Raw genomic sequence first — 15,873 nt, 5'->3', positions numbered from 1 at the left:
TTTATTGGTGACTGCGATCAGTAATAGTCAAGCAGTCCTCTCAGTGTCATTAATAAAATATTAAACAGGTATTCTCTGGAGATCCAATTGGCCTCAATTTATGCCCCCTGTTTGGGTTGCAAAACACTTGGAGCCTGTCCTATTAGCTGAATGCTTGTTATGCCATGAAGTGCCATCATGGTGCAGACATGCAGGCACGTACAACTAGTTCAGCATTGATTCCAGGCATGTGCTGTACAAATCCACTTCCAACAGGCTTATATAACACATTCATTATATACAAAACAAAAACAGAATTACCTGGAAAAACTCAGCAGGTCTGGCAGCATCGGCGGAGAAGAAAAGAGTTGACGTTTCGAGTCCTCATGACCCTTGAAGGGGGTCATGAGGACTCGAAACGTCAACTCTTTTCTTCTCCGCTGATGCTGCCAGACCTGCTGAGTTTTTCCAGGTAATACTGTTTTTGTTTTGGATTTCCAGCATCCACATTTTTTTGTTTTTACATTCATTATATACTTTTGTGATCTCCAACCAGAGGACCATGATTGCATTTGAACTCACTGGTCCGAAGTGGCATTCTTGTTACTGATTTTCCTACCTTTTCTCTGCCCCTCACTTAATTTTGATGATGTATGCTTGCACAGCAGTTCTCTGTCCATTTCAGCCAAGCTCAAGCAGTTTGCAACACTGCATAGCATCCAGGAGGGGGTGCTCTGAATGGTTTATTTCTCACTTTCTCCCCTTTGTTTTCATTAGCTTGGAGGTGTTAAAGCCAGTTGTAGTGCTTTAATTGCAGCTACAGCTCCAATCAGTTGACTGATCAAATTATCCCACCTAAAGGTAATGGTTGACTACCATTGACATACCAATCAGGGAAGCCCCTAGTGACTTAATACACAATGTGGTGTGATGCTGAGCCATACGTACCAGGAAAGTTCTAGTTTTAATTTCTCATCTTTGCTGCTCCTGTTGTAATTATCAATTGGCATCATTTTAAACAGATTTCAATTAGATCACCAGTGAAATTCCTCTGAGCATCTTTGAGCAAGAGAGGAGAAAAGTCACCCTGTATTTCCATTCATGATCACTAGCCTGCCCTGCAGAAAGTGTATATTGGGCGTAGAGAGTTTTGGGTTTGGCTGAGTTGGACTGCTGTACACTGTCCAGACTTGCACATTAAGAATGATTACTTTGGCCCCTGGATTAACAATCACAGCGTGCATTCCAACTTGCAAGGAAAGGAGGATAAAAGTGAACAAAATTAGAGTTGGCAGTAGGCCATTCAGCCATTTGAGTCTGTTGCACTATTTGTTTAGATCCTGATTAATCTGTACCTTGACTCCATTTACCCACCATTCTCGAGGAACTTTTATAGAAGTATATAGGATGATTAACAGGGAAAGTAACATGGGAACAAAAACAAAAATAAAAATACCTGGAAAAACTCAGCAGGCCTGACAGCATCTGCGGAGAGGAATGCAGCTAACGTTTCAAGTCCATATAATTCTTCAACAGAACTAAGGAAAAATAGAAGAGAGGTGAAATATAAGTTGGTTTGGGGGGTGGGGGGACAGGTAGAGCTGGATAGAGGGCCAGTGATAGGTAGAACAAGGCAAAGGAGAGAGGCAGAAATCCTGTCAGAGAGAACAGCAATACTTCTTCAAGGTGGACATTCTTTGAAGAGAAGTGGCAATCAATTAAACACTAAGATAAAAGCAATTAGTAACACGGGAACAATGCTTTTAAATACCCTAGGACAAAAAGACAAAAGGACCCAAACTGAGGGTAGAATCTGTGGGGTGAAGTATTTCCTTCCACCAAGAGTGATTGATACCTGTAATGGAAAGTCAGGAAGGATGGCTGCATTTAGAATGGTAAACTCAGTTAAGACACCTTTAGATGTTATATTGAGAAGACTGTTCCCCAGAGGAATGTAAATAAATGGGTTGTGTAAGCCTTTCTTCTTCTAAACTTATCTCCTTGGAGAAGGCAGAGGTCTGTCAGGGTTACTTAATTTCTCACTGTATTATGATCCTTGTAGAGACTCATTAACTTTTAAAATTTCCCAAACAACCAAGGAAAACAACCGAAGGATAAGAATTCATGTTTTAAGACTTTTACTCTAACAAACAAATTAATATCAACAAAGATCAAACATTAATTAATAGGGAACTAATGCACCAAATTAAAGTTATTTCACATTAGCTAACTAACACAATCGAGATACATCTTACGATCCCTTGCATTGTGCACCGCACTTACATGTAGCATTACAAGAATAGGTCCAAAAGTTACTTCAGCTCTCCAGCAGGCTCTCCTGTCCCTGCCATGCTAGGTCGAAACTTGCCCTGGTCTTAAAACTCATTCCACTCAGGCTAAGCCTTCCAGATCTGCCTTCCATCAGCAAGGCTCACCTTGTTCCTTAAACCTCCAAATCCTGTCGGTTCTGAACCCTTTCTTTCAAACAGAAAACCACTGTCACAAGCACTCTTCTGGTTTGTTAGCATCAAACTCTGCTTATCTGCTCTTCACAACAGTTGCTGCTTCTCTGTTCCATACAACAGAAGTTGCTTTGTCTCACTCCCTCTGTGTCCTCTTACTGTGAGTTACTGTGGAAAGGTGTGGAAGCTTTCAATTGATTTCAATAGGTTTCTTTTTGAGTTTTGCCTCCGTAGCAACCACACAATATAGGCATGTCTTTAACCTGGTGTGCTTCTGGAATTCCCATCTTTACCTTAAGTTAAAGAAGACATTTTAAAACATAGCCTTCCAGTAAAACCCAGTGTTCATAACAGCTGTACTGTATGATCATTTTAAAATATTTTTTCTTGTTAGGGTGATCAGATTGACACAGTTACCTCCAGAGATAGTAGAGCACAGTGAGCCACTGCAGGTGGTGAAGTATGATCAAGGAGGGCACTATCATGCGCATCATGACAGCGGACCAATCTACGCAGAGACAAGCTGCTTCCACACAAAGCTGGTAGCAAATGGATCCACTCCATTAGAAACCTCCTGCCGGTTAGTGATAAATTCTACCAAATATATGTTTTCTCCACTTTTAAAAGGCTCCAGTGGTTGTCTGCAGCTACCTGTTTCCTCAAATTTCCTTTGAGGCAATCACCCTTCAAAATGAAATTGGAGATATACCCAGGAATGAAAAGTGCCAAGAAGAAATGCCAAGGAAGTACAAAGTCAAGAATCAAACCACTCCCAGTAAAGCAGCTAATATTGTTGTATGATTGATTGCAAGACTGGCCATTTACAAAGCATACAAGGACTTTTTATTAAGCGTATCAAAGCCCTGTGTCCAATTATCATGAAAGTCTATTAGCATTAAAGCTACTTGGAGTAGGACATGCGGCAGAACTGTTAACTTTGAGGGCGTAAAACTGCTGAGATCATATTGGCCATTCCATACACCCTGCCTGGGCCTGGTGTATGATGGATGACCCAATATCGCTTATTTTACACCAATATTACATTGAAAATTCCAACCCCAAGGTCCAAACTGAAGTAGGCTGGAGATCTGGTCGCTGGCAGTAGCAAACTAACTGAAGCTGAGGCTGGAGCACAATCATTCCTGGGGCTGTGAAACGGAGCAAAGAATTTTTCTGAATCTGACTGTAGAGAGTTTTTATGGATTTCCAGACTGTTTCAATTTAGGTTTTGTCCAGCTTCGGAAAGTTGAGTATTTTTTGCATACTCTTGACTTGCACCCTTTTTGCAAAAATCTTGAACAAAGTGATGACTATCTTCTCACCCCTTACCCGTCTTCAATCCCATTTCTGTTCCAGGTATGTGACAGTGCTGTTTTATTTGAACAATGTTTCTGGAGGAGGGGAGACTGCTTTTCCTGTAGCAGACAATAGAACCTATGATGAACTGGTAAAGAAAACACATCTTTGTATATTTTATTGATAAGTCATTATGTTACAAAAACAGAATGTGCTGAGTACACAGTGAGCCATTCAGCATCTAAAATGAAACGCTAATGATACAGGTTGAGCCCAAAAAACATAGACTGGCTTTTGCTGCTATTTTTTCTGATTAGTAGGGTTCTCCAGTTTTGTTTTGATCAAAATATTAGTCTCGTCCAAGAATGAGTGCTGTGACTGATGCTTTTATGCCTATTTCCTGAAAGCATGGAGTCTGTCATTGAAGCTAGAAAGGAAGACCTATGCTTCTATAGAACCTCACACAACCTCAGGATGTCCCAATTGCTTTAAAGCCAATGAAGTACTTTTGAAATTTAGTCACTGTTTGCAACCAGAGAATCCATGAGTTTAAAAATGCCGTCACTTCCTTTTAACCCCTTTATCAGACAGAGTTCCAGGTATTGCAAAGTTGTGAATTTAGTGTTTGTATTTTTAAAAATCTGGAAATGTATTTAAACCTAAATCCGCTTCAGTAAGCTAATTTGGTCTTTTTACATGTTTCCCAATCCTTTTAAGGTATTGATTTATGAGTGATACAACACAAGGCACACATCAAATCACAGGTTTTCCTACATTTTTCTCCAGTCTCTCCTGAAGGTGCTGTCCTGGACAGGGGTTATTGACATTGTAGTTTTTTTCTCTTCTTGAGAGGCCTTCGTAAAAAAACAAGGGCAGTAGAGTAAGATAGCACCAAGGGTAAGAACCATTGAAGGTAAGGTTAAGCTGGTGGTTAAAGAGTGACAATTTAGGTAGATTAAGGGTGGTCAGATGTCCCACAGTTTTTGAGGTCCTGAAAAGGAACAATATGAAAAAGAGAAGAAATACTTGCATTTGTAAAGCACCTCTCGCAACATCAGGACATTCCAACACACACTACAATCTCTTTTGACGTGCAGTAACTCTCGTAATATTGGAAATGAGACAGCCAGTTTGCACAGAACAACGCCCTATCTACATACAGCAATACTATAATGACCAGATAATTTGTTTTAGTGATGTTGGTCGGGGGATAAATATTAGCCAGGAAACCGGGGAGAAATCCACTGCTCTTCGAAATTGTTCCGTGGGTATTTTTTTATGTTCACCTGAGAAGTCGGACAGAGCCTCAGGTTGACATCTCATCCAAAAAACAGCATCTCCAGTGGCGTAGTGCTCCTCAGAACTGGAGTGTCAGCCTATAGTTTTTGCTGAAGCCTCAGAAGTGGACTTGATTTAGCGGCAAGTGTGTTACCAACTGAAACACAGCTGGCACTTGATATGGAATAGCCACTGGTGCACTGAGGATGAGGAAACACATGTAAGATGCCGAAAGTAATGAAGTAAACGAGGAAAGATCAGAAAAATATTGGTGAGAAAGTGGTGTCGATGACAGAGAAAGACCCAAGATTTTTTTGTTCTTATGATATTAAGGTATAAGACCATAGCGCAGTGGAACCTGTTGATGAAGCAGAACGTTATTGTGTTGTTTGTTTTTGTACTTCTGCTATGTCTAGCAGAATAATCTGTATTAGATTTTCAAACTGAGTGGTTTAAGTTGAAGCTACCAGATTGCAGACTTGTATCTATTTAAGCGCAAGGGATGTTCTATGATATCACTATGCTGGCATCTTTGTTGGCAGCTGTCTGCATTATTTGGCACCTTTGTGACTTTAACCAATCATTTGCACAATGCTAAGTCTCCCATGATGGGTATAGAGGAGATTTACTAGATTGCCTTCAAAGTTTACTTCAGTGTTGTACATCAGCACTTCTCTGCTGAATTCATTCTAGCTCTTCTATAAGTTAAGTAGTAGTTTATAGCATCAGGAACAAGGAAGATCTTGTTAAAACTGTCACATTTCTTAATAGAAATTGTATATCATGGCATTTTACAAGGATAGAGTTTCAGCTTTGGTTGCAAGTTGCACTGGTTAGGTTACAGTTCAAGTTTCCACAAAAATACATCTGTATAATCACAAACAGCATCGGTAGGAGTGACCACCATAAGAGTCCTTGTGGAGACAAAGTCCTGTCTTCACATTGAGGATACCCATCATGTGGTGTGGCACTACCACCTTGCTAAATGGAAGATTTTGAACAAATCTAGCAACTCAAGACTGGGCAACCATGAGGCACTGTGGGCCATCAGCAGCAGCAGAATAGTACCCAACCCTAATCTGTAACCTCATGGCCTGGCATACCCCCCACTCTACCATTACCAGCGAACCAGGAGATCAACCCTGGTTCAATGAAGAGTGTAGGAGGGTATGCCAGGAGCAGCACCAGGTGTACCATAAAATGAGGTGTCAACCTGGTGAAGCTACAACACAAGACTACCTGAATGCCAAACAGCATAAGCAGCAAGTGATAGAGCTAAGCGATTCCACAGCTCTGCAGTCCTGCCACATCCAGTCATGAATGGTGGTGGACAATTAAACATTACTGGAGGAGAAGGCTCCACAAATATCCCTATCAATGATCGGGAAGCCCTACACATCAGTGCAAAAGATAAGGCTGAAGCATTCGCAGTAATCATCAGCCATAAGTGCTGAGCGGATGATCCATCTCGGCCTCCTCCAGAGGTCCACCAGCATCACAGATGCCAGTCTTTAACCAATTCAATTCACTCCATGTGATATCAAGAAATGGCTAAAGGCACTGGATAGTGCAAAAGCTGTGGACCCTGACAATATTCCAACAACAGTACTAAAGATTTGTGCTCCAGAACTAGCCGCACCCCTAGCCAAACGTTCTAGTACAGCAAAACACATTTACCCAGCAATGTGGAAAATTGCTCAGATATGCCCTGTACACAAAAAGCAGGACAAATCTAACCAGGCCAATTACCGCCCCATCGGTCTGCTCTCAATCATCAGTAAAGTGATGGAAGGGATCATCAACAGTGCTATCAAGCGGCACTTGCTTAGTAATAACCTGCTCACGAACACCCAGATTGGATTTCGCCAGGGTCACTCAGCTTCAGACCTCATTACAGCCTTGGTCCAAACATGGACAAAAGAACTGAACTCCAGAGGTGAGGTGAGAGTGACTGCCCTTGACATCAAGGCCGCATTTGACAGAGCGTGGTATCAAGGAGCCCTAGCAAAACTGGAGGCAATGGTGACCGGGGGTGGAGGGGGGATGTCTCTCCACTTATTGGAGTTAGACCTAGCTCGAAGGAAGATGGTTGTGGTTGTTAAAGGTCAATCTTCTCAGTTCTGAGCCATCACTGTGAGAGTTCCTCAGGATAGTGTCCTAGGCCCAACCATCTTCAGCTGTTTCATCAATGACCTTCCTTACATCATAAGGTCAGAAGTGGGGATGATTGCTGATGATTGCACAATATTCAGCACCATTTGCGATGTCTCAGATACTGAAGCAGTCCATGTACAAATGCAGCAAGACCTGGACAATATCCAGGCTTGGGCTGACAAGTGGCAAGTAACATGCGCACCACACAAGTGCCAGGCAATGACCACTCCAACAAGAGAGAATATAACCTTTGTCCCAAGGCATTCAATGGCCTTACCATCGGTGAAACCCCACTATCAACATTATGGGGGTTACTACTGACCAGAAACTGAACTGGACTAGCCATATAAATACTGTGGCTGCAAGAGCACGTCAGAGGCTGGGAATCATGCAGTGAGTAACTCACCTCCTGACTTCCCAAAGCCTGTCTACCATCTATAAGGCTCAAGTCAGGAGTGTGATGGAATACCCTCTAATTGCCTGGACGAGTGCAGCTCCAACAGCACTCAAGAAGCTTGGCACCATCCAGGATAAAGCCCACTTGATTGGCACCCTTCCATAAACATTCATTCCCTCCACCACCAACAAACAGTGGCAGCAGTGTGTACCATTTACAAGATGCACTGCAAGAACTCACCAAGACGCCTTAAGCAGCATCTTTCAAACCACACAACCACTACCACCTAGAAGGACAAGGGCAGCAGATAAATGGGAACACCATCACCTGGAAGTTCCCCTCCAAGCCACTCACCATCCTGATTTGGAAATATGTTGCCTTTCCTTCACTGTCACTGGATCAAAATCCTGGAACTCCCTCCCTAACAGCACTGTGGGTGTACCTCTTCCACAGGAGCTGCAGCGGTTGAAGGAGGCAGCTCCCAAGAAACTTTATCACAGCATTCGTCATTGCACTTCCTAGTAAGGATATTGGGGGGGAGCCCTTGATACTGTGACACTAATGATATGTAAAGCTCTCCACCAGTAAAGGGTTAATTGCTGATATTTTTGTCAGCACTTTCAGTATGTAGTTGAGTGTTTGCATTCCAGTGAGTTAAGTCTTGAATAATCACCCCAGATCATCTATATTAGATTCCAACAATTGCCAGACTAAAGAAAATGCTGAATTGGCACCAGAAGCTCTTGACTTACACTATGTTTTTGTCGCCAACTCTTTCCTCAGTCTTTAATCCAGAATGAAGTGGATTTACGAGATACACGCCGAAACTGTGACCGAGCTAATCTACTGGTGAAGCCTGTGCAAGGCACTGCTCTCTTCTGGTACAACTACCTCTCTGATGGTGAAGGTACTCTCACAAATCTGGCTATGCATTAGTTCAGACTTATACTCTGGAGAAGGAAGTAAGACTCCACGAAGTGCTTACCAATTAAAAAGATGTCCTTTTCTCAGTAGCAGTTCAAATAGCTCTTGAGAAATCACCCCATTGCAGTATTCTGAAACAGTTGCTTTAAAGTGAAACCTATTCATTTAAAAAAATGAATTCAGGAGACTCTCCTGACTGCCTCATGGATAATTGTACTTCTTGGTGTGTTACTGAGTCCTATGATTATGAAGCCTTTATGCATTTATGTTGAGTTAGTTGATCTGTGCCCGGGTGGAAACTCTGTGCTCCTGAGTTAAGGATGAGAAAAACCAACCAAATTGTGTTTTATGACAATTCATTTGTTTTTTTTTTAAACTACTTTACCTCATTAAGGGTTGTCATGAAACTGACCACATAAAGGTAGCTCAAGTCATGACATTGGAAAGAGTAGAACGTAGTTCCTTGTGTGTTGGGTTAACTCTCATTGTGTGTGTCCCATGATTCCTGAGTTGTTTTTCTGCTAATGTTCTCCCCTGTGCTAGTTGCCTTTCCTTTGTTCCTTCTTTCTTCCTCTTCCTCCTTGTGTCTTTTGCAGCACCTCTTTAAGCAGCCCTCCATCTAAGGAGTAGAACTTGTCTTTCAAGTACAAACTTTAATGTCAGTTTGCTACCTGGTAATAGGACATCAGTGCATCCAGTTTCGTGATCACTCTGTCTGCTGCTTTAGGCTCCTTGTCTGTGATGGACACCTGACTGCAGTGAGAACTGCTTTTCATTCTAGAAGGTCAGAAATAGGACCTCCAGAACGTGATGGTAATTGTTTTCTCACGATTCCTACAGGCTGGGTGGGAGAGCAAGACGAGTACTCCCTGCATGGCGGCTGTGTTGTCACCCGAGGAACCAAATGGATCGCTAACAACTGGATCAACATCGACCCGGATGTGCAGCGTCAAATCCAGTTCCAGCAGGCAATTTCCAAATACACTAATAAAGAAACTCCTGCGGAGTGGGCGGTTGATAACATTTATCAAGATTTGCATGTGGAGCTGTAAATCTTCCAAAGCAGAATGCCTTTGAATGCTTAATGTGGACAAATGTCCTTATTTATTCGTCCATCCTCGATCAGGGTTTAGAAAGAAAAAAAATGTTGTGATCAATTGCCTTTGGTCATGAATGTTTAAATTTACCTTCAGCTTCCATGGTAAATGCTGGCAGGCTGTTTGACCGCATGTTGTATCACAGCCCAGCCTGATCCTGTCCCTGCCTGACGTGCGCTTTGGAACATGGATCAATGGCTAATGATTAGAAGTGGCTTCAAGCCATCTTGTTTTTGATACTTTATTCTTTCCATTTCACCTTTTACCTGCTCAGCCCCGGCTAAGAAGTTGGGCAGGTAGCTCAGTTGTTCGCACACCTCTTACCAGGAGCGTGTCTCGAGGGTGATGGACTTTTTATGGTTCTGACAGAGAGTCGCACCCAAAATGTTAATGTGGTTCTGGGATTTGATGTTGTGTATTTCCAGCATTTTGTTTTTATTTCAGGTTTCCTGCTTTCACACCTTTTTTCAATTCTTTTTACAATTCACTGTTCCTCCTTTTGACAAAACATCTCAATTTTTCTCAGTGTACTCCAATAAACGCTGAGTGTGTTTCCCCAGGGAATTAAGCCCTATAGGCTCGGAATTTCCCAGCTTCAACCCTTGATCTGTGCTGTGTTCACTGGTCTGTCAGCACGATGGTGGGAGTTATAGTTGGCTTTATCGTGACTGCTTCCTGGTTTCTATGTGGCAAATTTGACTGGAAGTCAGTGTCCCTGTGGACAAAGTGCAAGGATTGGATTTTATTGTGATGACCTTGCTTTTTGAATAGCTTGCCATCACCCCCTAAGCTCAGGTGAAGAATGGCTACTTCAGCCAGTGACTAGAAGGCATAGAATGCTCCTGGAGCCACATTCTAGCAAGTAACTGAGATCTTCAGGAGAGGAGCAAATCACGAAGGGGCTTTGATATGATTTTGTTTAATAGGGACTTGACAGAATAGAGCTGCTTCCAATAACTCTCAGCCGTGGACCTCTATCTTACTCCCACTTCACCGCGTCCTTGAATACTGAGAGTCAGGCTAAGTGCCCTCTGCTACCTCACCCAGACAGTCTTGAGATCCATCACCCTAACCTTAGCAAGCTGTTTGAGCAGAGACTGAATCTGACTTGGTTCTTACTGATATCCACAGATAAATGCTCCAGCGAAGGTCACGCAATAGAGATCAGGCGCAGAATTTTGACTGTTGATCTACCAATCCCTAGATGTGTAGGCTGTGCAGATCAATGTTGTGTTACCGTGACAACCCAGCACAGAACAGTGATCAAACTGGAGGCATTTCTGGCCATTCATGATTCAGAACCATGCTAAATGGTGTATTCACCAACTTAGCATCAGGCAAGATCATAGAACTCCACTGTGACCAATTCTTGAGTTGGATGAATAGTCCTCAGACTTTTGGATACATCAACTATGACGTACAGAAAAACAGGTTATCTATCTGACATGTGATGTCAGCATTTAAGGGAAAGAAAGTTTCTCAATGTACAAAACTTAGAAAAAGATAATATATATTTGCCCAAATAGTATGTTAACTCAGTGCATAGGTATTTATTTTTTTTAAATCTGCATGTAGAAAATTTTCTGCATTAATATGTAAGCATCATGTTTCTTATTTTGTATGTTGGGTTTTATTCCTTCCATTTCTATTTCTTTCCATTTCTATATCTTCCCTCTCAAATAAATGGTTGCCTTCATTGGATGGCAGAACAGGGGCTGAGAGAGGCAAAGGATGTATCTGCAGAGACTGCCTAAACTCATTCTCTGGTGGCAAATAAGTTAATTTAATGGGCTTACCCAAACTTGAACTTGCAGCTGCATTGTTGGAACCTCGGAGCACTGTCACTAGGACCCCAGCCTTGTCTCCTTAGTTCTCTTCATTGTTTCTTTTGTTCAGGGGTTAATTCTATCTCCCTTTCAATTTCCCTCATCCTCTTCTCCAAATATTGCCTCCTGCTAGCGTTCAGATCCATGGCCTGGTTGCTCCCAACACCTCGCCCAAATGGCCATTACTCATTTGCTGATCCTAGACTGTATGTTAACAAACTGTTGCACTATGGAGGTTATCCTAGCTGAGCCAAGTCCTGATCCTATCCTCTGCCAGTGTCCACTTTCCAAAAACGAATAATGGCATTTAGCAAGAGTATGCCAGTCAACCCCCTTGAGCCTGCTTCGCCATTTAGTAAAATCATGGTTGGTTTTTCTACCTCAACTCTACTTTCCTGCCATATCATTGGACTCCCTTAGTACAGTATTCAAAAATCTATTTATCTCTGTCTTGAATATTCTCAGCACCCTCTGGGGTAGAGAATTCCAAAGATTGACAACCACTTGAGTGAAGAAATTTCTCCATCTCAGTCCTAATAGGGAGGGCCCTGTTATTCTGAAACTGACCCTGAGTTTTAGATTCTCCAGCCAGGAGAAACATTCTCCCAGCACCTACCCTGTCAAGTTCCTTAAAAAATTCATATATTTAAATAAGATAATCTCTCATTCTTGTAAACATTAGGGAATATAGGCTTAATCTACTCAATCTCTCACCATCCCAGGAATTAATCAATTAGACCTTTATTGTACGCCCTCTAAGGCAAGTATATTCTTCTCTACAGAAGGAGATCAAAATTGTACACAGTCCACCAGGTGTGATCTCACCAAGGTACTGTACAATTGCCGTATGACCTCTTCACTCAGAGGTCACTGGAAAATGATGAGGAACAGGGAATTCTCGCTGTCTGTCTTCCCTTCCCTTCCTTAAGGTCCCTGAAGCTCCAATTGTTGCCCCAAATAAGATCAGTTAATGCAGCACAACTAGGAGTTCACATTGTGTACTCATTTATTAATTTGAGTGTGTCCAAATAGCAGGGGAAGAAAGTTTTTCACAGTCCACAAGCTCTGAAGACATGAAATAATTCACCAGTGACACTTATATTTTTAGCACCAGGAACTTAAGACACTTGCAGTTCTTCTCTTCATAATGACACCGGTACTTAAAACAACAGTCCAACACCTCCACTGAGGATGTTTTCACAATTGTCCTAAAATAAAACCAGGAAACGTTGGAAATACAAAGCAGCAGAAGAGAAAGGGCAGGCTAATTTCCCAGCTTGAACCTTTCATCAGAATTAGTATTCTGAGGAATTGCTTCCACTCCAAAGTATTGCCCTCTTTTAGAATCAGACTGACATGCTGCATGTTTCCAGTATGTTTTCTTCCAGACAAGGAACAACTCCTGCAAAAAATGGAAGGAGCCTCCATGCCTCTCCTTTTTCACTAAAGACACAATGAATAGTTTACACGGTCCCGCACACCCCCCCTCCCCCACATCCTTGTCACTGATTCTAGAGAAAAATGATCACTTAGCAGATTCCAAGGTTAAAGAAGTAAAAGATTTTGTGCACCAAAACTTAATAACTCACTAAAGGATTTCTTTTTTTGGTACACTCTTGGTACTTAGGGGAAGAATCAAAGCCCTTTCTACCGGACACAATTAAACTTATTTTTTAAAAAAAGGTAGGGGAAAAGATGAAATAAATCAGGGGGATTAACTTAAATTTGAAAGCTTTTATAGGTTATAGAAGAAAGCAGGTGAGGAATTCCATAGTTTGGAGATTCTGGGAAAGTGAGTTGAGAGCGTGGTGTTTAATATTGCAAGTGGTTTGTTATTGCTGCAGAATCTACATTTTTACTGTCTTCGGGACTTTGGCTCTAAATTGCATGGTTACCACAATCATAGGATCTTACATTATAACAAATCATTTGCCTTAGTCATGAGTATTGCTTTCAGTACAAGGAAGATTGTAGGTGAATGTCTGAAAGTTTTTTTTAGTTATTCATTCATGGGATGTGGACGTCATTGGCTAGGCCAGCATTTGATGCCCATCCCTAATTGCCCTTGAACTGACCTTGCTAGGTTATTTCAGAGGGCCAGTATAGTCAACCACATTGCTGTGGGTCTGGAGTCACATGTAGGCCAGACCAGGTAAGAATGGCAGATTTCCTTCCTTAAAGAACATTAGTGAACCAGATGGGTTTTTATGATAATTGATAGTTTCATGGTCACCATTACTGGGGCTAGCTTTATATTCCAGATTTATTAACTGAATTCAAATTCCACAAGCTGCCATGATAAAATCACAGAATTGTTACAGTGTAGAAGGAGGCCATTCAGCCCATCATGTCTGCACCGGCTCTCTGAGCATTTTAACTTAGTGCCAATCTCCTGCCTTTTCCCCGGTAGTCCTGCACATTGTTTCTATTTCGATATTCGTTCAATGCCCTCTTGAATGCCTCAATTGAACCTTCCAGGCAGTGCATTCCTAGGCCTAACTACTCGCTGTGTGAAAAAGCTTTTTCTCACCTCGCATTTGCTTCTTTTGCAAAACACTTCAAAACTGTGCCCTCTGGTTCTTGATCTATTTATGAGCAGGAACAGTTTATCCCTATCTACTCTGTCTAGACCCCTCATGATTTTGAAAACTCCTATCAAGTCTCCTCTCAGCCTTCTCCTCTCCAAGGAAAACCATCCCAACTTCTCCAATCTTTCCTCATAACTGAAGTGTCTAATCTCTGGAACCATTCTCATAAACCTCTTCTGCACTCTATCCAATGCTATCACATCCTTCCTATAGTGTGGCGTCCAGAACCGTACACAATACTCCAGCTGAGGTCTAACCAGTGTCTTATATAGATTCATCATAACCTCCTTGCTCTTGTACTCAATGCTGCTATTAATGAAGTTTAGAATACTGTATGCTTTAGAAACAGCTCTCTCTACCTGTCTTGCCACCTTTAATGACATGTACATATACACCCAGGTCTCTCTGCTACTGCACACCCTTTAGAATAGTATCCTTTATTTTATACTGTCTTTCCATGTTCTTTGTACCAAAGTGTATCACCTCACACTTCTCCGTATTGAACTTCATCTGCCACCTATCTGTCCACTCCACCAATGTGTCAATGCCCTTTTGCAGTTCTACACTGTCCTCCTCACGGTTTACAATTCTCCCAATAGGATTTGAACCCATGTCCCCAGAGCATTAGCCTGAGTCTCTGGATACTAGTCTAGCACTACACCATCGTCTCTCCCATTTATTGCCCATCCCTCGTGGCCTTTGAGAAGGTGGTGGTGAGCCGCCACCTTGAACCGCTGCAGTCCATGTGGTGTAGGTACACCCAGAGTGCTGTGGGCAGTTTAGGGGGCCTACATTTTAGAGAACCCCAAGAGCTTGTGAGTCCCAGCATAGGCACTAAGTTTCAGCAAGTTAAATAGCAGCCTGAAGAGGGAATGCCAGGTTAACAGCATCAGCGAAACTCTGAAGATTGGAAGAAGGACAGTAAAAGAATATCTGACTCAACAAACCTGCCCCAAGATCTAGTAAAGAAATGATGAATCTGGATGTACCATTGCTGGTGAATTTGAATGTAAGAGAAGCTCTGTGACTGAGAGCCATGACAGTGCTTGCTTGTCTATAGATTTCCTGCCCGCAGCTGTTTGGTATCTGGCTCATATGGTCATCCGTCCCATGCCTGATCCTGTTGTTGCCTGCTTCATATGTGCCCTTTCCAGCAGCATTCACTAATTAGCGATCAGGAGTAGGACTAGTGGCTGAATTTTCCTCTTATCACCCCAGGCCGGGCTCAACCAGAACATTTTGAACCCCAAATGCCACCTTAGGTAAGATTGGTACAGAACAAGGAATCCCAGGTTACGATAGTTCAGCATCACAAGAGCAGTGCATTTACTTACGTTAGCTTTAGCGAAAGCCAGGAGTGTGTAACTTTAATAACCACGTCTGGACAAGGAGAGGGAGAAAGTTCTCCAGATCACTATTTACATGGAAACCTTAAACGCATGTACAAAGAACATGGTTACAGATTGATAATAGATAGCGATCAGCCTGAATCATGTACCTAAATTGAGTGCAGCAGAAATAAGGTGACAGTCTCAGTGGTAGTGCCCAGTCTAAAAGAAACTATATCGATAAAGTTAATCGGTTCTTTGTGGTTCCATATATATATATTTCATTAAATTAATTTCATTAAATACTACAACAATATGAAGGGAATCAAATAACCACAGATTCTTGGTTTGCAAGTTACAGTTACGCAATATAATTTTGGTCCTAGGCATGTACATTCAAACAATCAAGGAAAACTAAGTATTTATTTTAGATGACTTTCCCCTCTGTTCCTGAATCCTGATTTCTAGCGTTTGTTACCTAATCCAATTGGTTGTTTTTCAGATGTATCTGTAAGCTATTCAGTAATGGGGGGAATCACAATAG

At 42.0% G+C, this 15,873-nt stretch overlaps 1 protein-coding gene across 1 annotated transcript in view; it reads left to right on the top strand.

Moving 5' to 3' along the window:
* p4htmb (prolyl 4-hydroxylase, transmembrane b) overlaps positions 1-13,518 on the top strand; it is a 92,685-nt gene extending 79,167 nt beyond the window's left edge. The window contains exons 6-9 of the mRNA XM_041192524.1: positions 2,836-3,021; positions 3,798-3,888; positions 8,350-8,473; positions 9,331-13,518. Of these exons, the coding sequence (XP_041048458.1) occupies positions 2,836-3,021; positions 3,798-3,888; positions 8,350-8,473; positions 9,331-9,542 (613 nt within the window). The 3' untranslated portion in view covers positions 9,543-13,518. The remainder of the gene's footprint in view (positions 1-2,835; positions 3,022-3,797; positions 3,889-8,349; positions 8,474-9,330) is intronic.
* Positions 13,519-15,873: the final 2,355 nt, after the last annotated feature.

The sequence above is a fragment of the Carcharodon carcharias genome, chromosome 7 (genome assembly GCF_017639515.1).
Source record: "Carcharodon carcharias isolate sCarCar2 chromosome 7, sCarCar2.pri, whole genome shotgun sequence".
NCBI classification, from domain to species: Eukaryota; Metazoa; Chordata; class Chondrichthyes; order Lamniformes; family Lamnidae; genus Carcharodon; species Carcharodon carcharias.
This window is presented reverse-complemented; position numbering and strand designations above follow the sequence as displayed.